Source organism: Mustela erminea, chromosome 8, assembly GCF_009829155.1.
Source record: "Mustela erminea isolate mMusErm1 chromosome 8, mMusErm1.Pri, whole genome shotgun sequence".
NCBI classification, from domain to species: Eukaryota; Metazoa; Chordata; class Mammalia; order Carnivora; family Mustelidae; genus Mustela; species Mustela erminea.
Window position 1 is genome coordinate 50,323,947 of NC_045621.1, and position 27,435 is coordinate 50,351,381.

At 43.3% G+C, this 27,435-nt stretch overlaps 1 protein-coding gene across 1 annotated transcript in view; it reads left to right on the forward strand.

The window, feature by feature from the left end:
- FMNL2 (formin like 2) overlaps positions 1-22,160 on the forward strand; it is a 319,987-nt gene extending 297,827 nt beyond the window's left edge. The window contains 11 exon segments of the mRNA XM_032355571.1: positions 3,780-3,904; positions 4,532-4,734; positions 6,463-6,697; positions 7,798-7,866; positions 7,983-8,063; positions 9,407-9,536; positions 11,848-12,011; positions 12,969-13,070; positions 15,546-15,644; positions 16,355-16,478; positions 22,051-22,160. Coding sequence (XP_032211462.1) covers positions 3,780-3,904; positions 4,532-4,734; positions 6,463-6,697; positions 7,798-7,866; positions 7,983-8,063; positions 9,407-9,536; positions 11,848-12,011; positions 12,969-13,070; positions 15,546-15,644; positions 16,355-16,478; positions 22,051-22,160 — 1,442 coding nt within the window.
- Positions 22,161-27,435: the final 5,275 nt, after the last annotated feature.

Below are 27,435 nucleotides of genomic sequence, written 5' to 3' on the forward strand. Positions count from 1 at the left end.
CAGCGGGGAACCTGCTTCCCCAGAGAACTCTGCTGCTCCCCTTGTTTGTGAGCGTACTCGCTCTCTTTCTCTGACAAATAAATAAAATCTTTTAAAAAAAGAGTAATGTTCACAGTAATCCAGTGATTTAGCTCTATTGTTCAAGGTCAGTACCATCTACTACTTTCTTCTAGAACTTATTGCTTCCTAAAGCAAAAGTGGAAGGTGGCCGTCATGGAGTGTGAAGACCTATAGTTGGCATGTGCGCTTGGCTTACGGATGAGGCTTCCCTCGTAGCATCCTGAGAGCACTCACCATGGCCCGTGGCTGCTTCGGTGGCTCTTGTCGGCACCACTTCCTTTCTCTTTGGCACAACCTACCACAATAGAGCCTCCATTTCCATTCGTCCAAGCTCTCACCTGGAACTCAGACCTGCCTTGGCGTGAGGCTGAGGTGTGCAGGTCCAGGGCTCCCTTCAGTAATGGGTCTTGTCCTCTCTGGACTCTTACCACAACTCAGTTTTAAACACTTGCAGCCTCTCTTGATTACCTCAGCTCTGTGGCGTGGAACTTTCTGTTTAGCTAATGACCAACTGCTGCCCTCAGGAGTGCTGCCGTTGGAGGGTGTCTTACACCATTTTTAGAGGGCTGTGCATGGAACTTAAGAAACTTCTCTTTGGTGCCGTAAGTGTCCATTAAACAATGACAAGATGTTCTGTTTTACAAGCTCTAAGGATTATAAGACCGTTAGGTAGCACATTATATGAGATGTGTTGCCAGTGTGTGGGGTAACTTTCTCCCTGGAATTAAGAGGCCAGACAGATTCAGGATGTCCCAGTAGAGGCAAGGGACAGAGCTGAGATGATATGCCACGGGCTCCTGGAACCCAGAAGCCTGTGACATTGCTAGGCCTTGGATCGTTGGGCAACAGGACCCTTGGCCTCTCTCTTCTGTAGGAAATGAGCTGTCGTGTGCGTGGTGGCCAAGACAGGGCACCTGAATGAAGTCCTCTAATTTTATCTAGTGAATTTTTCTTTGCATTTTATAGAGAAAATAATATAGCATGGAATGTATATTTGAAGCGTTAGGCTTACTTCCTCACATCTGTGCTAGAGCAGCGTGGCTCCCATTTCCCGTGTCGGTCATGTGCAACAGATGGCTGGGCGGTCTGTAACCTTTGCTGTCTCTTTGGGAAAAGGTGCATTGTAAGTTCACAATGAGAATTTGTACTTGGCCGATGATGTTTTGTTAAAACGTGACTTGTATCTTATGGAATACACAGCACGGTTCAATATGGCTGTTTGGGACCACGATAATGAAATCATTTTTTCCCCTCTTCTAAGAAGGATTACTTCTTAAAACAGGATAGTGAGTGAGTCTTCAAGGCAGGCCTGAATGGAAATGAATTTTTGGCTCTGTGCTGCCTTGTGAAATGTGTCCAAGAAGCATGAAATTCTCTGCTAAGAGTGCGTGAACTGTTGAGCGGCTTGACTCTAACCATATCTAATATATAATTTTTTTTTTTTTTGTATTTTCTTGTTCTTTCTGCTTCCACAAAAGATGGGCCAATCAAGCTTTTCTGTAGGTTGCTCCTCACTGAGTGTTGTTTGCCGTGTGTTTCTGTTGGTCACACTGTGCTTTGACATCTTCTCACTCCCATCTTACACTGAACCATCGCATTTGGACCTTGTATGTGCGGGAAGTCTTGCGTTGGCTGACTGTTGGTCCAGGTTTGCCCACACATTTTAGTAAAAGAGATGAGGGCTCTGTAAGCAGGCAGCCTGGGTTTCATATGACATATTCCTTTCTCCCAGAGAGAAAAAGAGTGCCCCCCCCCTTAGTTTAATGGTCAGAGCTGAATCTAAGGCCTCAGCTCTAGAAGGATTTTAGACTTATTCTGGGGGGAGAAAGGATAGTTGCTCCTCAGAACAAGGACAAGCTGCAAGGTGCTGCTTTTCCAGGCCCTTCCCACTGGTCTCTGGCTCTCTCTTTGGAACACACGCCTACCCACACAAAGCCACTCCTTTAGCCTGAATGCTGCGAGCACAGTGTCTATCATGGTCACCTCTAGGCCCCTCTGCTATAACCCACTCCCCACGCCCCAGTCGGAGTTAAGACAACTTTCTAAAGATAACATTTTTTTTTTTTTTTGGCCTGTGTTCTGATCTCAGGCTTACTCGTAATTTTGCTGATGAGTTCAGAGTAGGGTAGCTGCAGACGGAGTAACTTTCAGCGCGTGTCCTGGGGCCCGTGGTGTCCATGGATGTATGGCGGAACCAACTGGCAAGGACCCGCCAGCTCAAGATTGTGAGAGTATCCCTGCTCAGCTTCTCTCCTGCTCCCCCTTCTCCGTCTGTATGCCAGGCTAGAGGAGGGTCTCTTCCTTTGTCCCACGGAGGACACAGGTTTTCCTGGGCAGTGTAGACCAAAATGAAGTGTGGTGAGCAGTCCAACAGTGTCGGGTGGTGGGGCCTCTGGGGTCATGGTGGTAGAAAGGCCTGGTTTGGCAAAAGCTATGTTTCTGTGTTCTTGCATGCTTTTGTTGGATTTATCAGATGACATTCCTGCTGTGTATGTGGCCTTCATAACTCTGGAGGAATGGCAGGCAGCCAGGGAAGAGCCCAGTGTGCGTTGGGTTTATTTTGTTCTATACTGTCCTTCACCCTCCCTTATGATGGCAGGACGCTAATGATGGCAAATAGTGGAGCTCCCAAGTAACGTGGTGGCAGCTCAGGACAGACTTAAGAAAAAAAAATGTATGTATGTATATGTATATATGTATATGTGTACATATATGTATATACGCGCGCACACACACATACATGCATATATAGAGACACACGTGTGTGTGTCGATGGTTTGGGGAGACTTCCTTATGATGTGTAATGAATTCATGGAATTTTTAATGAATTTACTTTTTTTTTAAAGCTCATTTCCCTGCAGTAAGAGGAGTTGACAGTTCCTCACCTGACCCCTCAAAGATAGATATCCCTTCTTCTCCATTAAGAGGTTTTCTGCGTTTTTCATGGGTTCGTGGATGCCTTCTAGTCACATGTAGCTGACTCCTGGGAAGAAATTGCTCTTTAAAGAAACAGGGAAGGGACCGTGGCCATCCTCAAAAAGCAATACTAATCCTGATTTCTGAGTACCACTTCTGTCATCTTAAATCTTTTCTATTTTGAGCTGTTTGTGGCCCTTGACCTGGTTGAAATAGCTCAGTGTCAGTATAATCCCCGTTGTCAAAATGGTCCATGAGAATGCGTTGCTGCAACAGAAAGCCGGCCTTCTTGATGTTACATTCCTGGTGGTGTAGATAGCCGCTGCCTGCAGTCTCTGATCGTCTTTAAAGATTGGTTTGGAAATATGAGTTCTGGAACCAAGAATATAGGATTTCACAGTCTGACTCACACTCACTAGTGTCCCAGAGCATGTGTTCTTCCTGCTGCCTAATAACATTATTAATCATTTTTGCTCCCCAATACTTTGTCTTAAGCATTGTCCTAACATTGTCGAGTGTACCGCAGTAATCCATTTGTCTACATTTAAAAGAAAAAAAAAAAAATCAACCCCTGGCTGTTAGACAACTTTACCATCATGTTGCATCGGTCAACCAAATGATGCCCTGAAATTGCTCTAAGCCAAAGCCAGGCATGGTGTTTTCTGTGCTTATAAACACTTGGGCGCCTCTTGCCTGTGTTCCTCCAGTGTTAAAGTGTCATCTGCAAGGACTGTTCCCTGATTGTCCTTGAGGATCGTGGGGTTTTGGTGATGTTTTAATTTCAACCTCTCTGACTTCTGTAGCTGTGAAAATAAAGAAGCCAATCAAGACGAAATTCAGAATGCCAGTTTTTAACTGGGTTGCCCTGAAGCCAAATCAGATCAATGGCACGGTCTTCAACGAGATTGATGACGAGCGGATTCTGGAGGTATCTTTCTTGTGGGTTAGGGACAGGGAGGGCTCTCTGGGCAGCAAAGCTGAAATGGGTGCCCTGCTAACCTGGAAGGTTCAGTGATACAATGTTAATGTTTTAAATGCCTTGATGTAAAGAAGACAAGAATTTTTATATTGGAGAATGAAATTGGACACTGTTTCGTAAGGTGGTTTCAAAACTGTGTTTAAGAAGTTATGTTACCATGGAGTGGTTATGATTCTGGAGTGGTTGTGATTGTCTTTAGTGAATGCCACAAAATATCTATCTGACATGAGCTCTGCTCTCCATTTATAATAGGGCATAAAAAGACCCTTTATTGAACTCTCAGTGAATAAGAACTCAGTAATCACACAGTCTCTGGTTTGATAGATAGTTCTAGTCTGTGGTGGCCAGCCCTGCAAGGTAAGTAGTGAAGAGCCGTTGAGTTGGCCAGATGGGATCAGTTCTCTAGTTGAGACGTTTGAGATGTATGTGTGGCCTACGTCGTGTCGTAGCACAAACAGGAAAATAGAGTAAGCCATGATCAAAGGCAATATTGAGTAGAAAAAGTCAGTTCTTTGATGCTTACACTTAATTTTTAAGTGTAATCTGGTTTGCCTATCTCATCTCTCTCTACTCCAGGATTTAAATGTGGATGAATTTGAAGAAATATTTAAGACGAAAGCCCAGGGTCCTGCCATTGATCTTTCTTCAAGCAAGCAGAAGATAACACAGAAGGGGTCCAACAAAGTGACATTACTAGAAGCAAATAGGGCCAAAAATCTTGCCATAACGTTAAGGAAAGCTGGAAAGACCGCCGATGAGATATGTAAAGCTATACATGTGTAAGTTCAGGACATTCTGGAACATTCAATCTAGTGAATTTAGGGTAAAAGTAAAAACAAGGAAGTTATGATTTGTAGATAACAAAAATATCTCAATAGTCGGACAAGATGGAAAACAATTCTTGATGTCCACATACCAAAGTTTCCCTTTGTTACATTATGTGTGATTTCAGAGTTGAATGGAATGCTAGCACTAAGGAGGCAGGCCAGAAATCACCCTTGGGAGTGCCGTACTTGAGTGAAAACTATTTTAGAAGAGTAACAACTGGATTGTGACATCATTTGTTAACTTTGTTAACATTGTTAACTGGGTTTGCTTTCCAGCAACTCATACCTATGAGGAGTGGAGAATTACAGATGCTAAGAAAAAGGAGAGACTGTCTGTTTGCTCTGGAGTATCTGAATTTTCTCTTGATGTGTTGAATGCAGATTTGATGGCATTTGTGGAATGATACAAGTCAATGCCAGATGCAAATGTGATACAGATGCATATTTTAATTCATTACAATAGGAATGTGATTCCTGTTTCTCTTAGTAGCTTTCGGGAAATTTTGAAGTTCAGTTCTTTTCTTATCCCTGAACTGCAGAGAAGCATTTGTTTTATTTACTTTTCTATGAGAGGAATCTTTCTGCCCTTCTTGTGGCCATGATGACTTTCAAATATGCCAAGGAACAAATATTTTAGGTGTGTTAGGAATGAATCCGTTTTAAACTGGTAGATTTAAATTTTGTAAATTTTGGTAAAAGATTCTTAGGGGACTCTATGACCCTCAGAAATCATTTGTTCCAATTTTGTGTCCTCAGTCAGGATCAAAATCGAATAGTCCAGTCTATCCTATATTCTGTTCTGATGTCTGATGTTGAAACATAATAGGCATTCTGGATTTTAATCTATATATGCTATATTCATCATGACGATTAGATGTAATTATGTTATTTTTGCTGGACAAAGATTGTCCAGGGAAGATAACAGAGATTGTGGCAAATATTCTGTTTGTTCAAACTGAGCATATAGCTAAAAAAAGACCTGATACTCCTTTAAGGGATGTATTCATTTAAGCCAAAACATCCATTTAGTATAGGCATTTGGATACATTTATTTTCTAATGTAGAGAAAATAGCCCAGGCTGTTGGTTTAATTGAAAAATATTGGGGTTTAGCAGATAGTCTGTAATTGTGTGTGTAATATCAGTGTCACTAATTAGCAGTACTTCATATGCCTTAAGAATCATGTCCTTCGCCTGGGTGGCTCAGTTGGTTGGACGACTGCCTTCCGCTCAGGTCATGATCCCGGAGTCCCGGGATCGAGTCCCGCATAGGGCTCCCAGCTCCACGGGGAGTCTGCTTCTCTCTCTGACCTTCTCCTCGCTCATGTTCTCTCTCACTGTCTAAAAAAAAAAAGAATCATGTCCTTGAACCCCTTAACCGTCAGTTGCTTCAGCCTTTCTTCTCGTTCTTTCTGTCATTTACTGTTGATTTCTGGAGACTTAGAACTGTAATACTAGGTTAAAAACCAAGTATGACTGTTGTGATAAGGTCTGGGTTCTCAGAAAGGACCGTTGAGGCTGCTCGTTGGGCGGTCAGGAGCCAGTACAAGTGGTATCTTCACCATTCATCCGTAGACACCATCAGTTCATTGTGTTGGTGGTTGACGAGCAGACCAAATGGTGTGGTTGAACGGGTAGGAGGTTTTCTTTCTAACACTGACATGTCCACATCTGTCTTCAGATTTGACTTGAAGACATTGCCTGTAGACTTCGTAGAATGTTTGATGAGGTTCTTGCCAACTGAGAACGAGGTGAAAGTGTTTCGGCTCTATGAGCGGGAAAGGAAGCCCCTGGAGAACTTGTCAGATGAAGACCGGTTCATGATGCAGTTCAGTAAAATTGAGAGACTCATGCAGAAGATGACCATCATGGCCTTCATTGGGAACTTTGCAGAAAGCATTCAGATGCTGACTCCTGTGAGTGGACCAGCTCTGGCAGGGGAGAGGGTCCAAAGAGATATAGAATCATTTCTTTCTTTTTTTAGTCTCTTCGAGAATTGTACTTCACACCATGGGCTGTAAAGACTCCTTCCCAGAACTTTCTAGATTGCATTTTTATTTTGGCCATTTTTTTTTTTTCACATTGTATATGCCAACTGAATGTGAAAATGGTGAATTTCCATTTTCCATATTGCTATTCTCCTCCACAGAATGCCATTTACTGTGTCTAGGCATGTCCTCTAGGTTTCCACTTCAATACATGGGATTAGGAAAATAATTTTCTCAAACTTGTTCCCCCCCCGAAGACACCAGTCCTCTGACTGACTGGGTTGGCAAGACTGAAAATGTTACTTTCATTTTTAAAAATGATCCTGTATCTTTAATGAACAGACTTATTGACTTAAATTGGGAGCATTATAAATTTACCATAGGAGTCTTTTTCCTTGGCAGTGTGTTATAGTACACCATGGTGATGGAAAAATAGTAGCCAACCATCTCTTGTTTCTTTGTGTTAATCTGATACAGACTTATGAATGTTGTAAACATAAATATCAGAAATAGTTCTTTCCCAGTTCTGTTTCTAAATACGCTTTTGTTAATTACTGATTACAGTAGCATGTCTGTTCACAACATGTTCTCAGGACTTCTGGAGAGTGATCATATTCCTTTGCTCTTTTGTTTTCATTCCTGGACAGCTCCGTTGATTTAAAAATGCATTGTCTTACGTGGTTCGAGGTAGTGGGCGGGGGATTGAGTTCTGCTAGAAAATGCTGTTGACTCCAAGCTCTGAGTCCCATCAGTCACAGATTTTGTGATGAGCAAGATCTGACATTTCTTCTCATTTCAAATACTTTGAGAGAAGAGCTTGCATGTGAAGATAATGGTCACCTAAGACCCTAGCAGGATAACATAAATTTTTTACATTGAGGAAAAATAGAATTTCAACATTAAAGCTTTAATCTAAATGCAGGTGTGTTTCTTCTGTGTTAAATTTTAGTTTCTAATTAGAGTTTCTTATTTTTAACATGTCTCTTTTTTTCTCTCCCCTCCCTGTCCTTCCTTTGAATGGAATCTAGCAACTGCACTCAATTATAGCAGCATCTGTTTCTATAAAGTCGTCCCAAAAACTCAAGAAAATTCTGGAGGCAAGTGAAGTTTTCCTCATATACGTGTAGGGAAGAGCTGACTTGTCAGCCGAATTCCTTGGCCTGGGATGCTCTACTGATGGGCTTCTCTCTCTCTCTGTCTCTTTTTTTTGCAGATCATCTTGGCCCTTGGAAACTATATGAATAGCAGTAAACGAGGAGCAGTTTATGGATTTAAACTTCAGAGTTTAGATCTGGTGAGTGAACTAAAAGAAATACAAGAGCTATATAAAGGACAAAACAGTTGGCAGAGACCAAGTCCCAGAGTCCGCTTTTGGAAATGGGGGTAGGATGTTGTAATGAACATTGCTAGTTGGAGAATCAATTGGTATAAATTTTCTGGAACATCATTTGGCAGCGAGCACATAGAACCTTAAAAATCCTCATGCCCTTTGACCCAGTGTTTCCATGTCTGGGACTCTTTCCTCAGGAATCTGAATTATGAATGCTTTATTTATTTTATAATTGCAGATAATAAGCAACAATATGAAGATCCAATATTTGGGGAAATTATTAACTATAATAATAGTTAATATGGTAAACTATTCTTTAACTCTTAGAATGTTTGTGAAGAATTTTCAAAGGGATGGATAATTTTGTGTCTGAAAAAGGGTGTAAATTGCATGGACTGATTGAGTTCACCCAAGTAAAATATGTAGGAAAAACCTGAATGGAATTAGGTTAAGATATTAACAGAGAGGTTGAACAGAATTAGGGTTTTTTTTTTTTCAAAGTGCTTCTTTTTACTTTTCTGTATTTTCTTAATATATATATATATTTTTTCTAAACATGTATATATTCTAAGTACATATATGTTATTCATATATGTATATATATATATATAAAATATTATATTTCTGGATGGAAAAGAGTGTGCAGCTTTTCAGTCATCTGATTTAGATGGGCAGGCCTAGAGAAAATCCTCTGTGGATTCCTCTCCCCACAAGGCTGTGCGGGGCTAGCGTGGCTTCCACATGAGGAGGTTGGGCAGTGGGCTGAGTCCCGAGCCCTGGGGAGACACGGCTGTTTGGTAGGGAGTGTCCAGTTGAGTCCCAGTCCTGCCCGAGAGGGGCATGTGCGGCAAGCCCCGCTGCCGTGTGTCACGGAGGCCGGGGAAGAAGAACGAGCTGAGCTAGAATCGTGCCGACCGCGCTACGAGAGTCCTGCCTTGTGGGCAGTACCTGCACGCCCGCTGATTCTGTGCTCACTCCTCTGCTCCTTCACCCTCAAACTGGTGACTTCCGACCTTTTAGCCAGGGGAGGTGGTGTGGCAGATGTGCAGTGGGGTGGTTTCAGGTGAGTGGAGATGCGTGTGGGAATCGTCCCCGACACCGAACATACCCCGGGAGAGAAGTCCTGTGGTCTCCTTTACAAGTCAGTGGGCTGGTTTAGTGAAGAACATGTCCAGGCTTGACCCTCCCACGGGAGGATTTTTTGGTCCACTTTGGGGTGCTGTACTCTGAGTGGAAGGACGTCATGGTGGGGGGCAAGCTCCCCATCCTCCTTCGCTCTAACTAACCCGTATTCCTTTTGTTTTCAGCTCTTAGATACAAAGTCGACAGACCGAAAGCAAACACTGTTGCACTACATTTCAAATGTGGTAAAAGAGAAATATCACCAAGTGTCCCTGTTTTATAACGAGCTTCACTATGTGGAGAAAGCTGCCGCAGGTACTTGGCTTTGGCTCTTCCTGCTACCCCTGGGGATCAGGTGCCTTTAAACATGGGTCCCGGGGGAGCCATCCCCTGCTTGACCGGTCTTCGGAACCCCTTTGAAAGGCAAGGTGAAAGTCTGAAGCTCTTGGCCGAGGTCCGTAGGCCATGGTGTTGCCCACGCCTGGGAGCCATAGCGACTAGGGACACAAGGGAGACCTCTCTGTGTCCTCTGTACAGAGTCGGGGCTCTGGACCTTGGGCCACTTACGTCTTCCTTTCAGTGTCCTTCTCAGTCTGTTGCTGTTGTTGAAACAGGAGAGTGAAGATCTGAAAGTCCCCCCCCCCCCAAGAAACACTTGAGTTTGATTTTGGGCTGTCCCACTTGCTCAGGTGTGGTAGTTCCCAACATTGTGCCTTTAGCATGAGCACAAGCTAAATTATCAGTACTTTCGGCTGTTATTTTGCCGTAGCAGTTATGCATTTTCTCATTTAAATCATCAAGTGATTCTGGGGTAGCTGGCCTATAATGGGTATGTAATGGTATCCCCGAGTTACAGGTGAGAAAACTGACATTTTCAGAGGTTCCATAGCGTGTCCGAGGTCACAGGGGTAGAACGTGATGGAAACAGGACTAGAGCCCACATCTTCTCACTTGGTGTAGTGTCTAATGAAGCGTGTCCTCTCCAGAGACCATTCGGCTAGAAAAAGGAACCAGACGCACGTTGACCCCAGAGTTGGTTACATACTGGAATTCTCACATTAAGTTCTTGAACCCCAAGCAGCCAAGGTGTTTAGTATAAATTCACATTCCTGGGGCCTACTTCAGGCTTAGCGAATCGAATTTTTGTGGGCAAGGCTTTCTCTGACTTCCTCAAAGTAAACGGCTGCTCCGCTTGTGTTGTTACCACAGAGCACGCCGCCACACCACTCTTGCACACAAGATTTCTCCAATTTTATTCTAACAGTTTGCATGTCCATTCCAACTTGTGCATTTATGAATATAATCGAGTTTTCATTATAATTCCCCTAGGCCCTAGCAAATTGCTGGGGGGCGGAGGTAAATGAGCGAGGGAATGAAAGAGATGATGCGGTGCTAACTGGGGACAGATGCCCAGGGAGCCCTAGTGGAGGCGCCCAGGCAGGCGGGACAGAGGCAAGCCGGACTGATGTTTTGACTGTGAAGGGCTGTGAGGTGCAGGCTGTGACAGGCCCGCTGAGGTCAAGGCTCAGGAGGCAGTGATTTTCCTCCTTCCAGGTTTCTCTTTGCCTAAATTAGGGATTCTTTAGCATCACAATGAACAGAATTGTGTCAGCAAAAATTTTTGTTTTGGCCGTTTTGTTTGGCCCAACTGCGATTCCCCAGAGGTGCTGGAAAAAATCAGTCTGGGAAGGCGGAGTTCCAGACGGAGGTTCCCTGGCTGAGTTGTTCTCTGGCTGCCAGGTAAACTGACATGGAATCTTTATACCCTCACTCCTCTGTCCAGTCACTCCTTTGCCAATCCAGTGAGCCTTTCGGAGCCCCTGCGGTGTACTGGGCACTGTCCTAAGCACTGAGGAGTCGAAGTTGAGTAAGACTGTGAGTCTAGCAAGGGAAAAACCTGACTGCCTCATGGAATTCATCCACTTGCAGAGCAGAGATGGGCTGCGGGGGGCTAGAGGGAGGGCCCAGAAGGTATGAGGAAGGCACCTGCTCCGGGAGGGTGGCCACACAGGAGATGGAAAGGCTGTGCTGAAAAACCCTTCTGAAGCAGGGAAGGCTTCTTTGAGAAAAAGCCTGTCCAGGGTTACTTTGTTTCTGGCGGGCAATGGCACTCAACTTGGACATCTCAATGCTGCCCCCTGCTGGAGAGCCACGGGAATGTAAATGAGGTCAGAGTGCAGGAGGATCAGATCTTGGGCCGCCACACAGTTAAGGAGTCTCTGAGCCTACAGACCAATAGGTTCTCCTCTCCCGTAAGAGAAATGGGATAGCGGGGTATAGTCCCAGGGTGTGGAGTCCATGGTTGTTCGCTGAACTCCATTTTGGCCACCTTCTAGCTGTACGATATAGGGCAGGCCATGTAACCTACTGATGCTATTTGTTGTTGTTGCTGTTGTTGGCAAATCGAGCTAATAGTGTAAATGAATTAGTGCATATATGGAAGCTAATGCAGTGCAGGGTAGCGAGCACTAGTAACTTATTCATAAAGTAAGGTCTCTGCTCCGAAAGATCTAAGGCCTGAAGCCCCTAGGGTCTAGTGACCCTAGGAATCCACTGAGAACTGGGCATACCAGCCAGACTCGCTGTGGTTTTGACATTCACGGGGACATTGCTGTCTCTGCTTCAGTCTCCCTCGAGAATGTTTTACTGGACGTCAAGGAGCTCCAGAGGGGCATGGACTTAACCAAGAGGGAGTACACCATGCACGACCACAACACGCTGCTGAAGGAGTTCATCCTCAACAACGAGGGGAAGCTGAAGAAGCTGCAGGATGACGCCAAGATAGCACAGGTAAGGAGCTGTACCCTGACCACGCACAGCGATGTGTTTGGATCCCTTAAACCCACTTGGGTGCTGGCCTGGCTCTGGGGGAACATGGCCCTCCGTCTGCTGAGGGTGGGTTTCTTCTTTAGCTAATGACTCCCTTGGGTGAGCTCTTTCTGAATATTGTCCCTGTTCTGTTCACTGTCCTCTTCTGATCTGGAGTCTTCACCCTGTTCTGTAGAGGTCCTCCCTCTCTCTTGCTCCTCCCCTCTCACTCCCAGGCTCCCTCTGCGTGAGGCCGGGATTCATTTCGGCCAGCGTGTGTCGTTCCTGTGCTTTGCAAAGCACTTTTCCTTCCCAGCGTGTTGGGTTTCTGTGGGCCTTGACCTCAAAATCTCATGCTACCCCAGGGGTTAAGTTTACAGCCTTGAAAAAATAGCCCAAGTGGACTGCATGCCATCACAGAAGGGAAGGCAGAGTGTGGTGGGGACTCAACGCAGATGGGGTGGGATGGCTCCCAAACGAGGCTGTCCCGTGCCAGGAAAGCGTTTAAGCAGAGACCTGAGTGTCTCTGAGGTGGGGACACTGTAAGGTGCATTGAATTAGCCAGTGGGGATCAGAGTCAGAGCGACTTTTGAGATCCCTTCTAACCCTGTGTCCCGTGGCCTTAGGAAGCTCTTGAAAGGGGTAGTTCCTCGTGTGTGTGTGTGTGTGTGTGTGTGTGTGTGTGTGTGTGAAAGAAAGAGAGAGAGACCTTATGTAGAAACACAGTTGGTCCCAGAGATGAATCCTGTGTGGCATCTTTGCCTTCTGCTCACCTTTGCCTCGGTTTTCAGAGGACCCAGGAGACCCCAGAGGATCATGGGAGTGGGAGGGGCCGCAGGAATGCTGTGGCAGTGGCTGGATCCCCCCTGCTGCTCTTCCCCCAGGGGTCAGGTTCACATGCTGGACTTTATGAAACTTGAGGAGTTTGCTTCTTTACAGGATGCTTTTGATGATGTGGTGAAGTATTTTGGAGAAAACCCCAAGACGACTCCACCCTCTGTCTTCTTTCCCGTCTTTGTCCGGTTTGTGAAAGCCTATAAGGTAAATAGGAGTGTGGGGTCCTTTCAAGCCTTCCTTGGTGCTGGTCGTCAAGGGGGTGTCCTCCAGACCTGCGTCTGGTCTCTGGTCTCCGCTGCTGTGTGGTGGCCTCCCCTGTTCCTTCAGGCAGCAGATCTGGGAAGTCAGCGTGAGTCCAAACAGTCTCTACTCCTGTGGGGGCTGCGTGTTCCTGGGGCCCTCAGCCCACCATGCTCCCTGTCTCCAGCCAGCCAGGCCTGCGGTTCAGCCTAAAGACAAAAACTCTTGATTGCCCTTTGGGGCAAGTGAAGACACTCCAGAACCATCCCTTCCTCACTGACTGTTCACTCTTGTGAGGGCAGGTAAAGGACTTAGAAACTCCAGGCTTCCCATGCGGTTGTTGGACAGGTGAAAGGAGTGGCCTCTGGCCTGTGGCAAGGGTACTGTAGCTGAGGTCAGGGACATCCTGCTCGTGCGTGTCCTGCCCAAGCCGTTAGGTCATCTAGACCAGTATTTCTCTGGCGTGGACTGAAGGATGGTGCTAGGTAGAATGCTTGCTGTCTGTTTCCTCATCTGGACCAACAGTGGCCCTTCCTTTAAATAGCCTGTTTGACACAATCCAGGTCTTGAAAAAGCATGTGACCCAAAGAGGCATGTGTTGGAAGAATTTGTTCCTTGAGAAAGAATAAGTGGGGGGATTGGGGGGAGGTGGTTGTTAGCGGCTGTTAGTGGCTGTTAGTGCCCTTAGGAGACATTGCAGGCTGTACTCGCCAAGGTTGTCTAAGTATAACCTCAGGAATGTTGGTGGAGGAAGGAGTGTGATTATAGGGGAGGAGGGATGAGGCTTTTTTTTTTTTTTAAAGCTTCTATTTACTTTGAGGAAGAGAACATGAGCGGGTTTGGGGGGAAAAGGGAGAGGGAGAAGCAGACTCCCACTGTGCAGGGAGCCTGATGGGGGCCTCAATCCCAGGACCCTGGATCATAACCCAAGCCAAAGGTAGATGCTGGGGAGCCACCCAGGTGCCCCAGGTCTTCTACCTTTTTGAGAAACAATCTCTTGGATATAGTGGGTCACTTCTCTAGCTCCAGAATCGTCCTTTGGCCTTTTCCTGAAATTCAGAAGGTTACATTATTTATTTACTTATCGTGTGGCAGTGATGTCACAAGCTGTTTGCAGAAAGGAAAGGGAGGCTGAACCCGAACACAGGACAGAGACCTGGACGCTGGAGGTGGTCTCTGGTCCCCAGCCACTGCTAACCATGTGCTCGGGGTTCACTGGCTGGAAATGCCTGTGCCCTGCAGACGTGACTCACAGTGATTCTTGTTATGTGCTAGGACCACATTTCTTCACATAAAAAACTGTGAGCCTGAGGTCTGTACAGAAAAATATGGGCTATTTTAAAATTGTAGAATATAAATTGGGAAGTGGGTCTGGTTGGTCCCAAAGCCCGATACTGCAGCAGGGGTATAGCAAAGGACAAAGCGAAGTTCCTTGGTGACCTGTGTGGGGTGGCGCAGGTCAGAGCCTGTCAGTGAGCCGCTTCCACATTGTCGTTTCACCCCGTGTTCTGTTAGGGGGCTCCGAGGGGTCTCTGGCAGGCAGTGGCGGTGTGGGGTGTTTTACTGGCCATTGATACTGCACGATGAATGACTCCCAGGCTAACAGTGACCTGGGGACCTTTTGGGCAGACACTGGGGTTGTGGGATGTCATTCCTCCTTTCACTCCCCAAGTCTGAACCAGAATGTAACTTAAGGGAGAAGTAAAGGGGTCCAAAATGTAAACTTTATTCTTGATAATAGCTGGACTGGAGGGTGTGGTGAGTGTCTGTGAGCTTCTACCTCAGCCCTAAACTAGATAACTGACTCTAACGCTTCACAGCGAGACTGTTAGAAGTCTCTTTAGGGAGGCTGGCTTCAAAGCAGAGAATGTGCAGGAGAGCTGAGCAGAGGTGAGCCTGTCTTGATTTCCTGTCCCAATCGCATCAGACAAGTCACTCTGTGGCCCTTGGGAAGGAGTGAGCTATGGGGTGAGACCCCCTGGAGGAAGTAAGAGGCAAGGGAATGGAGGTTTTCCCCTAACAATGGGCAGAAGGAGAGGAATCTGAACTCTTGCTTTTGGAAAAAACTATAGGTAGGTGGACAGGTTCCGGAAGCAAAACAAGCTCACATGGAAATCCCAGAGCAGAGCTGCCTGGATAGTTTCCATCCACATCTCTGGGACGGGCTGAGAAGCAGTGTGTGTGTTTGGGGCGGGGGGCGGTCCTCAGGAAAGACTTTCTGGACAAGGTACGTCATGATTGCTGGATGTTGAGGAGATGTGATAGAGACCAACAGGGAAAGCCCGGATCAGTGTCCCTGATAAGCCTAAATGTAGATCTTGTCCCTTCCCCTCCACTCTGATACCTGGCTCGCCAACATTCTCTTAGGAGCGACTTTAAAATACCTTGATGGCTGTCATTTCCACGGACTAATCTTTGGGTTCCTTTGACTTTGCCCAGCAAGCAGAAGAGGAAAATGAGCTGAGGAAAAAGCAGGAACAAGCCCTCATGGAAAAACTCCTAGAGCAGGAAGCTCTGATGGAGCAGCAGGATCCAAAGGTGAGACGTGGCCAGGGCCTGAGACGGCCTCATTTGGGCCAGCAGGGAAGTGGGGGCAAATGCCAGACCTGCACGCATGCCTGACGGCTTTCCGCCAGGGCTTGGAAGCCGGGCTCGTGGATTTGTTGTTCATCCTTTGTTCTGCACACAGTAGAAAGAAGTGAAGAACAGGTGTGTGCAGCTTTTCCGGGCGTGCAGAGATCAGGAACTTAAGTCTTGTGGCTGTCTAGCGAGATCATGCCAGGTAGCCCGATGAGGACCTGTGGGGGGTCCAGGGAAGGCTTCACAGGGTCGCCCTTGGTGCAGCCTCCGTGGCTGGCCGCTTCACTCTGAGCAACCGGATGGAGGATTCCCGGGAGGGAAGCAGCTCGGGTGCTGCAGGCCACAGGGCTGGAGGTCACGGTGTTCTTCACCCCCATCCTCTGCACCAAAGCTCAAGAAATGGATGGTTGTCCCCAGCTGCCTCTTGTAGCCAGACTATCCAGCCTTCCCGCTGCCGCCGGCTGGAGTTCTGCGTGGTTTTCCCAGAAAGTTTTTTTTTCCCCCAGAAGCTTTCTGAGTGTTTCTCTGAGCAGGATTTGGGATGGGGCCGCTCGTGTTTTTGGCTGAGGCTGCTTGTTGGTAACAGAATGCTCAGACACAGTTTGGATCTTCTCAAGCCCCCGTGGGTGCTGGTCCCTCTCATCTCTGCCATCCTTCTCTCTCCTCAGTCTCCTTCCCACAAATCAAAGAGGCAGCAGCAGGAATTAATTGCAGAATTGAGAAGGCGACAAGTGAAAGATAACAGACATGTATATGAAGGAAAAGACGGTGCCATTGAAGACATTATCACAGGTAAAAGATATTTTCTCCTAGTAGCCCGTAGAGACCCCACTGATCCTGCCCACAGTGGACCCCTTCCACAGCTTGCTCCTTTTGGTCAGAATTTATGAGGTCTTCAAGTGACTTGGTGCAGACCCAGAATTATGGGGAAGGACTCCTTGCTAGTGTTGGAAGTAGATTCCCAGTAGCCTGTATACTGCCTGTCAGAAAACCCCAGCACTCTCTGAGAACTCTTTCGTCATTATCATTGGAACCCCACAGATTTCACCAGGCTCCTCCTCCTGATGGTTTTCCACTGTCTTGGGTTTAGTTCCCTGCTCCATTTTCTACCTTGTGGCCCCTCCCACCCACCTGCCTGACTAATAAGTACCACGGACAAGGCCCACGCAGGGTTGTGTACTAACCACGGTCAGTACAGATTTTCCCAGCACGCTCTTGAAAAGCGTTTTTAAGTCATTCAAAGTAACTGAAGACAAGAGGAAATCGGGAGCTAGAGCTTTCGTTCTGATAGGCCAACAGGCTTCTCAGGCTGCTCAGCTAGAAATGAGTGGTATCTCACCCAGCTTGGTCCTTGTCTGATTAAGTTGTAGCTTAATGCTTGCTGCTTGAATCCATTCTCCAGAGATTCTGCATTCTCTTATAGTTGAGACAATAATTGGAGCCACTGTCTGTGGCATTGGCTGCAAGTGACTTTCATGTCTGTTGCATATGAATACTGTTTTGTTTTTTTTTTTTTTTTTTTTTTTTAGCTTCCAAGATACTTACCAGTTTTTTATTGTAGAGAATTTTAAAAATACACAATGCAGAAGTACAGAGAACAGCCCGAGGAGTTCTGTATACCCATCATCTTTGAACAATTCTCAACTCCTGGCCAGTCTTGTTATGTGTCTGCTTCTACCTGCTCCCCATTCCCTAATCTCTGGGATTCTGAAGCAAATCTAAGACGTACAATTTCATCTGTATTTCAGTGTATGTGTCTTCAAAAGATAAGGATTCTACAATAAAGCAAACAATCATAGCCAGAGTATCTTTGTCACATACCTCCAAAACTAACAACTTTTTAACATCAAGTACACATTAGTCACATGTCCCCAGCTGTCCTAATTCTTTAAGAATGTAACTATCAGAATTTTGATTTCTCATTTTTTGTGAATAGCTTACCATCATAATTAGGGATCCCCAAAGCCAAAACTATCATTTTTTTTTACCAGTTCAGACCCAAGGAAATAAAATAGGTACATAGATCACTAACAGGAAGTCAGTAAGAGTTTCTGGCCTAGCGTAAAGCGGTCTCAGTCGTCAGTGGCTAGGTAAGTGGCTGGTAACATGCCTGTGTCTGTGTATGGCGCGCACACAGTCTGTACGCGCGTGCCTGCCCGTGTCTCCTTGTTCACTCTGCATTGGTTTGCACATGGCCCCTCAGGTAAAGTCCCCCATTGTTGGGCAGCTCTCTTTGTTTCCCTGGCACTGAGGGAGCTGTTCTGCTCTCAGCAAGACTAAGAGCAGGTCTTTTGGGGCTGAGCACCTATTTGACTCAATGCCGCAATAGGATTAACTTGTTGGGAGAGAAGCATCTAGCCTCGAACAGCAAGAGCTCCTTTTCCAGTAGGCTGTTCTCCATCTCGGTGACCCCGGGGTTGTCAAATGAGCAAAATCTACATTTTCTATTTGCCTGATCTCATCGTTAAGCTGCTGTTGGAGTGGAATGAGTATCTGCTTACAGATCCTACCGTTTTTATTCTCTTTAAAATATTTTTCGTTTCCCATCCGCCAAGCCCCAGACTGAGAACTATTTTAGACTTAATGAACTCACTTGGGTGTACATTGCCTTTCCCCATCTCCAGGTATGATTAACAAAGCACTAACCGTGTACTAATGTGATAGATCCTGGCTTTTTACTCTCTTCTGTTTGTCTTATTTGGCTGTCATTTTCAACGCAGTGCTGAAGACTGTGCCCTTTACTGCTCGCACCGCCAAGCGTGGCTCTCGATTTTTCTGCGAACCTGTTCTTACTGAGGAATACCATTACTAAACTATTACTCTTTCTCACCCGATGCTCTTAAAAGGTTGCTACAGATTTTTTGACCTCTTATGTCCCTCTGTATGTCTACTAGGACCCCCGAAGATGCTAGCATGGCATCTCCGTCTCTGCCATGTTGTAGTTTATGTTGCCTTCACACTGCATGGTTTTGCACGCCTGTCGTTACTGTTCACTCACTGCCACTTTCCTATGTCTGTGAATCCACGTGCCTGCAGTGGTCTGAGTGTGTGTGAGTTGAAATAATAGAATTGCTTGTAGAAATTTTTAGAACAATATTGTAAATAGAGCATGACTTTTGAGAATTAGCACTAGGATCAGCAGCTGAGTGGTTATAAGGCTTTTGGGCTAGTGCCTTTGAGTACAAAATGATAGTCATTAATAACAATAACTAACTATACCTAACATTTATTGAGCACTTGCTGTGTTTTAATAGGTTTACAGATATTAAACCAGCCTCCTTTCTGTATTCAGTTAGCATGCCTTGATAACAAAATGTGCTGTGTGCAAGTGCTCAGGAATGCAAAGTGCCCAGAAGTTGAAAAATGATATGCAGAAAGAACTGTGAACCACACACTTGTAAATTGGGACTTTCTTAACTGTCTTACGTCACCTCTAGCCATCACCCACAGTGTGGAGCTCACAGTACAAGCGAGGAACCCTGGGCACATGGAAGTCTATAAGTTGATATAGGCAAGCCATAACGTTATACCCGGCCTCTTTTCCTTCTGGGCGTCGTGCCCAAGTTCGGTTACCAGCAGTTCCACATTGGAGCAGGGCTGTGAGGCAGAAAGTGAAAACAAAGGCTTTAGGAACTTCCCATAGTCTCTCATTCACACTTCTTCACTGCGACTCTGTTCCATGTCAAATCCAGGGTATTTCTCTTGCGATGAGATGATATCTGGACCTGCTTTTTTGGTTAGGAGTGTGGCATCCAGAAATACTAATAGCAAATACCTATTATTGGAAAATGCTACTATTCTTAGAAAAAAAAAAAAATCCCAATATTTTCAAGAAGTAAACTGCTTGCCCTTGGTTCTTGATGGCTAGATAAGAAACTTCTTTGCAGTGTCCAGCTGATTAGAAAAGGGACAAGGCAAGCCCATACTCTAATTAGATATAACTCCCACGTTGAGATTGACATGGAACAGGTTACGTGTTTGTTTTGTGGCATTAACTCTTCTGTGAATTATACTTGTTATGCATGTTCCTCTGTCTCTGACGATCTCAAGAGGATGTGGTGCATTGTTGCTTGCTCTGCAGCATACTTACCCACCCGTGCTTATTAACAAGGCTAGACACTGTCATCTGCTCAGCTAATTGTTCCTGTCAGTTTTGTGGCTGGACTATCATCCTGGAGCCAAACTTCAAAGCAGCTTGGATTTGGGTGGTCAGAGAGCTGGGTGGGAAGACACTCTGATCTTTCCCTTGTTTTATCTAACACCTCTTGTATTAATGGCCTCCCATTCTCCTCCCCTGTTGGCTAACATGCCGGGTATGTTAAGCACTAAGTTGAATTGCTTTCCATTTTCATCCCATTTTTACTTAACCATCATTTTGTGTTTTTGTTTTTTTCTGTTTAGCCTTAAAGAAGAATAATATCACTAAATTTCCAAATGTTCACTCGAGGGTAAGGATTTCTTCTAGCACACCGGTGGTGGAGGATACACAGAGCTGGCAAGCATCACTTTTTACTTAGCTTCCTCCTCTCTCTGTATGCAGATCAGTGGTTTCAGTCTATGGCTGAGGGTAATACTGGTGAGAGTCTGACAAGGGAGAAGTTTTTGTAACCTCACATTACAGTGATGTGAGGCAGAGCCTCTCTGTTGGACTCTTTGTGGCCTGCTTCCAAATTATCAAGTGTGATGGCTTGGGCAAGGGTATTTGCTGATGATTGTACTTGCTTTGGGTGCTAGGCTGTCTTTCCCTTACTGTTTTCTTGGCCTCTGAGTTAATCAGTTAAACCCTCTTGATTTGAAGAAACTGAGAGCAAGTCCTGGCCAGGGAACATGATCTATATATAGACTTTGAAGAAAGATTTGGATCTTCAGACCCAATTGTTCAGAAGACTCAGGAATTATAGAGCTACAAGTCATCACATACCTTTAGCAAAAGTGGAATTCTGACCTTGCCTTATCATTCTGGGCAAGAAGCAGAAGCTTGAGAGGATGAGGGCATGTATAAAACTATTCTTCCCTTGAATTTAGAAAGAGTGAGGCAGGGTGACGAATTGCAAGGAGTCAGGATTGGTGGGGACTATGCTGAACCTGAGAGCATAGGTTTCAGCACTCACTCAGCTCCTTTCTTTTTGCCATGTGAAAATTTGGGCTCAGTATTGCCAGACTCTGCAGTTATCCAAGGAAGTCAGAAACCCTCTTTTTAAATATTAATTATCTATTACAAGATCAGGAATTTGTATTTAAAAGTATAAGTTGGGGTCTAAACATTTTGTAGGCCAGATATGGCCCATTGGCTCCATTTTCAAGCTACCAAGTAGGTAAAGGAATAAAAAATTGTTGGTGTTTATGTTTCCCCTTTCAAAGATAGAATGTCTCCTAACAGAAGTTAACAATGTGAAGGGAAATAAATACTAAGTAAATGAAACAGTGGGACGGGGTTGTGGGGGGTGCGCGGAGTACACCGCCTACCCTGACGCAGTCAGAAGCAGCTTACCTGCTGGCTAGGCTACCTACCTTAAGTATTCATTATGAAAGCATGATTTCGTATTAAGAATGTTTACATAGAATAAAATGTCTTTGTTTAGCCCACTGTATTCTACTAGAATAGTGCCTGCTTGAACCAGTATGCAGTGGTTGAGTCATTCATTCAACAAGGGTTTTTTTTTTATATTAGGCATTTTTAAACATTCTGTGCATTTGTAGTACAAATTGGAGAATGCTGGAAGGCCCAAACAACTTCTCCCCTCTAATGAAAAATAGGAAATACTGGGTGGCAGGAGACAATGTACAGGAATGAAGTATTATTTTGATTTAGTGATTATTTTTGTTTAGTGATTGGGCATTGTGTTTCACAAAATAAAAAAAAGACCTCAGCTAATACTAACTGAATACAAATAATGGGACCTCTGCGTGCAAAATAAGCGTAGTGTCCTGTGATTAAAATTCCAGAAAAGATAGGATAGGGTAGTTGGTTTATTAATGTTGCAGTTTAAAATTCATTACAATTATTGATATTCAGGTTTCCAGAAGAAAAAGGACAGAACTAAGCCAATGCTTTTTCCAATTGAAGAAACATTTCAAAATAAGACTCCAGCTAGATTCTCTAGATTCTCTGGCCAGTGACAAGAACAGTTGCCTTTCCTATATATTTTTCTAAAAAGTTCCAGAATCACATCAGTATTACATCCTGCTTTAAATATTGAGGGCAAAGTACATGTCTGGCTCAAATACTCAAATGAGTTTTAAGGACCTGTTAGCTGATTCTTCTACACAAGCTGCTTTGATTGGCTGCCAGCTGACCTTTGTCTTGCTTAGACACATGATACTAAAGGTTGCAATTCTCTGATTGATACTCTCCTCTTTACAGATCTTAGAAACCAACCATACAGACGAGCCGATGCGGTGAGGAGAAGTGTCAGGCGGCGCTTTGATGATCAGAACCTGCGTTCTGTTAATGGTGCCGAGATAACCATGTGAACCTGAGACCTGCCTGTATGAGTAGAGTATACGTGAATGAAACTTTCCACATGAACTTTATGTGCTACCATGTAACCGCAACCTTGAACATTGATAAAATATTCTAAGGGCTCAGATTTAGCAAACACATAGGAATTTAAAAATGACGGGCTCTCCTTTCAACCTTTGTTAACAAGTGCCTAAAAGTGGAAGTACCTGCTCAGATTAATCAAAGCAATAGGGTTTGATTTGATTAGGTATCTTTTTACACCAGTGTATTACCCAATTTTTTAACCAAAATGTAAATTTCGTATTACACTCATTATCTGCCATTGTGATTGTCCCATGATGGCACACCCTGGTTTCCTGATAAGTTGTAAATAACATGGATGCAACTGCTGTGGGTTTCCTTTGCTGAGATGTTTAAGGAAAAAAGTTGCTTTTGTGTTTTAGACATATCCATCAACTTTGTTATTTTTAAGGGCTTGCAACCTGGAAGAAGGAAAGTCACATAAGCTCCTGTCCATAACCAAGCCCCAGCCAAGTACAAACAGGATGCACTGCAGTGGCACAGAGGTCACTCAGCTCTCTCATTTTACATTCTACACTGCTGTACTCGGGTAGGACACCCTGTGAGAGTTCACCAGTATGAATGCAAGGATATGATGGCATACAAATTTGTGTAAGATTTTTTTGCAGTACTGTGTTCTTCAGCTAGAGGCAGCTTTTAAAATAATAATAATGCAGATGTATTTATTAATTAGCACTAAAATTAACATCTCAGTAATCAGTATTAGGATTTCTGAGGACCATTATGGGCCTATTCTGAGAACAGAAATTGGTGCCTTGCTAGCCAGGGAGAAGTTCATTAGCTCTATCAAGCATTTCAGATTACTTCTGCTAGCTAGTAGTGTAGTTAACCTAGCCTTATTCTCCTGACAATCGCAGTGCCCCCCCCTCCCCGCCCACCCTTTTGTAAACCGGAGAAGATATATTTGGCATCATTGCTTTATAGGGAATTGCAAATTAAATTGCTTGAAATGTTCACATTTGGATTAAGCTTAAGTGATACATAATAGGACTAAATGGCCAACTAAGCCACTGTTATTTTTCCTTCCTCTCTGGCAGGGCACTTGATCCATTCCAAAGTCAAAAACTGGACTAAAGCTGATTTGTACTTTACATATTATACACTCTGCTTCTGGCTTACTTCTTGGTACATCAATATATTAATTGTAAAGTTTATTGTATAGTATTTAACCACTGAATTTCTTATTTTATGTTGTGCTTATGTGAACCCCTTGGTGAAGGTCCCATTTTCCTTGGATAATGTGTAGTTATATGATCTCTTTTTAAATGTACAGATATTTTGCTATAAAATTGGTGCAGTTTTTTATGGTTTTTACACTTTAATTCCCACCTAAGCCTCTGGGTAATATTGTAAATATTGTTTAAAAATGCATCAGCCTGTGCTATACAATCTGAATGTTATTTTAACTTATAGTTTTTTTTAATATATATATTTAACTACAAGGACAGTTTAGGGATCAGTTACCACATTTCACTTTAGCATACTTATTTACAAAAAATTACTTTTAAAACTGCCACCTGCTAGCACATTTTCATAAATGTGTACTTTAAAAAGAACATGCCAAGATTTTGTCTGTTAACATTGATTTTGATGAAAAAAACAATTTGACCATGATACAACACAAGTAGTTGGCCCTTTTTGACAGGCGGCTGCTTTCCAAAGCTTAATACTAAAAAGCATATATTAAAATAGTTGCCTATTTATTAATCAACAAATAGACAATAATGTTGGCATGTTCTTTTCTGTTTATTAATGGGCTTGCCTTCTTAGCAATATTAGAAATGTTTTATAAAAAAGCAATTCATGTTACTTTTCTGGTCTTTTCATGACATATGAGCAAATAAACTATTTACACTACTATCCTGTAATATGTTGTAGTCTTTCAATGACATACTTTAATGGGGGGGGCGTGGGGAGGGTTTACCAGTGTTACATGCTTTTATCTTCTAGGAAGTTATTTCTTACTGATACGCTCTTGATCACTTGCTGTATGGAATATAAGAACCTAACAGATTTGGTAGTGGGGGATACATCTCTAAAATTGTACTTACCAATTTATTGCTTCCAGAGAAACACTGGTGTTTGTTGAAGATATTACTCCCCATCCCCCAAATTTGTTTTAATGAGGATGTTGTGTGTATATGGATAGGTTACGTGTGGACTGCACAGACGTAACCTTGCAACCAAATACTACATTGGTTGGCAAGGTACATACAAGCAGTTTGGCTTCCACTGCCCAACCAAACATGCTGATATTTTAAATTATTAATTCCAAATCATCAGTGCAACATTCAGTATATTCTTTTTAGGAAAGCAAGGAAATTTGGTATTTTAGAAAACTGTCCAAGTGGCTTAAAACAACTGTTTTAAAAAATTTTAGGATTTTATTTGAGAGAGAAGGAAAACACAAGTGGGGAGGGGGGGCAGAGCGAGAAGCAGACTTCCTACTGAGCGGAGGAGCCTGACATGGGGCTTCATTCCAGCCCCCTGAGACGACCTGAGATGAAGGTAAGTCACCCAAGCGCCCCTCAAAACTTTCTTAGAGAGGCATGAATAAAGTTTAATTATTGTTAACAATTCAGTGCTCTTCTTACGCCACAGTTATACAATGTCGTTGAAGCTTTATTTTATAAAGAGGGGGTAAAGTTAAATTCCAGTTAGTAAAATTCTCTAGTTTGTGCCTCATGGTAAAAGAAATAGTATCTTTAATATTCTACAAATTCAAAAACGTTTTCAAAACCAAAGCACAGCAGTAAGTTCAAATGAGATACAGGTATGGTTAGGTATGGGTGGGGCATTATATACCATTAATATCCACTCTTAAAGATAATTACCAGTGACTTCAAAATAATATCCTTATTCTCAACTCCCAATCCTCTAAAACATCTAAATTCTAATCCACTAAAATTCATTGATTGCCCAAGGGGCCCTGACGACTCAACAATGCTTAGCACAGGAAGGGACTTGATACCCATCAAAGACTGTGGTTCAACATACTCGATTTTGTAAAATTACCTTTTTAGACTGCAAGCTACACTCTTATGATAGCTTTACAATGGGCATACCTATTAGTTTTAATACTTGGTAAAACAGCTCTTAGCCCTAAGACATTTTTAAAATTTTTATCAGAAATGTCTACAAAGATGATCAGCTCAGTATATGCAAAAGGATTAATCTGATAGTTTTTCATTTCTCTTAAAACTAATACCTGACCTAATTCCAAGAAAAAAATTCGAAGCAAGAAACAAATGCAAGAAGGTTAGATATACTTTCTTTGATATAGTTTTTTTTATAGAGGCAAGTTTTACACTGAGGAAACAGAATGCGGGCCTCTAGCATCTCACAGCAAAGAACTGCATAGGAGGAGGGGTACTTAAAGGAAAAAGCGAACACAAATCCAACTTAGTAAAAGATGCCATCTTTTCTAGTAAATTATATTTATTTACAAAAGGTCTAATTTTATATAACTATTAAGTTCTTTACATCAGAACAATATATAAACAGAAGAGAAAATCTGGTAATTACAAACACAGAAAATAGAAACTTGTTCCCCCTTATCATTACTCACCTTTCAGAAAAAATCTTCTGTTAAGTTGTAGAGAGGTAGGCAAGAGACCAAACCTACCAAATTTCAGGCAGGACCAAAATAAAGGAGTATTTATATATAGACATTTTAGATGCCCCAAGGAACAGCATAAAAGGGCATCAAGAAATGGCTTAGTTGGATTATGATCTGATTAGGCAGCCACTCTATTTCAGTCTATGAATGAAAACTGGGGTGAGGGTGGGGGTTAGCTAGTTCCCCTGAAATGCAAACATCAACCTAGGCCATAACACCTGGGGCACTTACCAATCATTAACAATAATGAGATGGCCTTGAAGTGTAGATTATATTGAGTCACAAAAGCAATTTTTATATAGCCAGTTTTTTGAAAAGCATAGAAAATCTACAATTAAGGAACTTACCGCAAGGGAGACAGCTAAATAAAGGAAGGGCTAGGGGGAGTGTGCAGGTACTTGAAGCAAAATCATCTCACTTCCCATACCTCACCCTTTGTTGGAAATAGCCTGAAATGATTAGTTCTCAATTTAGAATTTGGGAATTTTGTCACTGTTTCCAAGCATGGCCTTTACCACTAACTCTGGCCTAGCTAAACATTAGCTCTTCAAACAGAAGTTTACTACTTTTAAACTACTATGGTATCTTAATTTATGAATATGAAAAGCTACATTTCAAATCATCACAAGGGGTTTCTTTTCCTACTCAGAAACACGGAAGTTATATGTTCTCGCTAACAAGCTTTGGAAATTTCTGTAGTAAAAGATAAAGCCACTAGAAGTTATCTTCAGTGGTGCACTTCAATTATGTATGTGGCTTTAGTTGTGGGTTAGTAGAGTTTATTGCGATGATGCTTTTTCAAGCCCTGTAATACAGTTACTTGGTACCATGGATGCTGAATGTATCTGCCAACTATTTTACAATCATTCAGTATAGGCCTACAATGTGCCAGGCACTGTTCTAATCCACAGGATATAACAGTAAATGAAACACAAATCCCTGTCTCCAAGGAACCTGACCACCATTTACGTTAACAAAACTGAAAAACGTAAGAGCAAGGTAAGATTTAATAAAGAAGGTAAGAATTATTAGACTAGTACATGCCATTACCAGAACCAAAAAGTAATACTGTAAGCCTACTTAGAACACAATTCCATGAAAAATTACTCATGACATTATTTTGCTTTTTCTTTATTTAAAATGAGTGGTTTTACTTAAGAGAATGTAAAAGAATTAAAATTGTACCTGATACTGAGAGAGATACATCCCCAAGGGAAAAGAAAAGTCTGATTTAAGATACAAGCAATTAATGTGATTTGCCTCATTTTGCTTTTAGAAATGTTTATTTGGTTCCTTAGTTTTGTAATTTACATTTAAATTACATAATATTCTTAAATATTCTATAAACTTATAGCATTCATCACTCTTCCCTGGGTACTATTTGATTGGAAGCCTTTCTCTCTCAAATAGCATCTAGGCTTAAAAACAAAACAAAAAACAAAACCCCAAAACCCCATAGGGCTACCCCTTTCTGATGCAAAAAGAAAAGTGGCTGCCTAGTCAGCACTGAGTTGACCTTTAACACTGGAAGAAAACCGGGATCATCCAGGCAAATGCTTCTTAACACAGAATACAGGCCCTTTGGT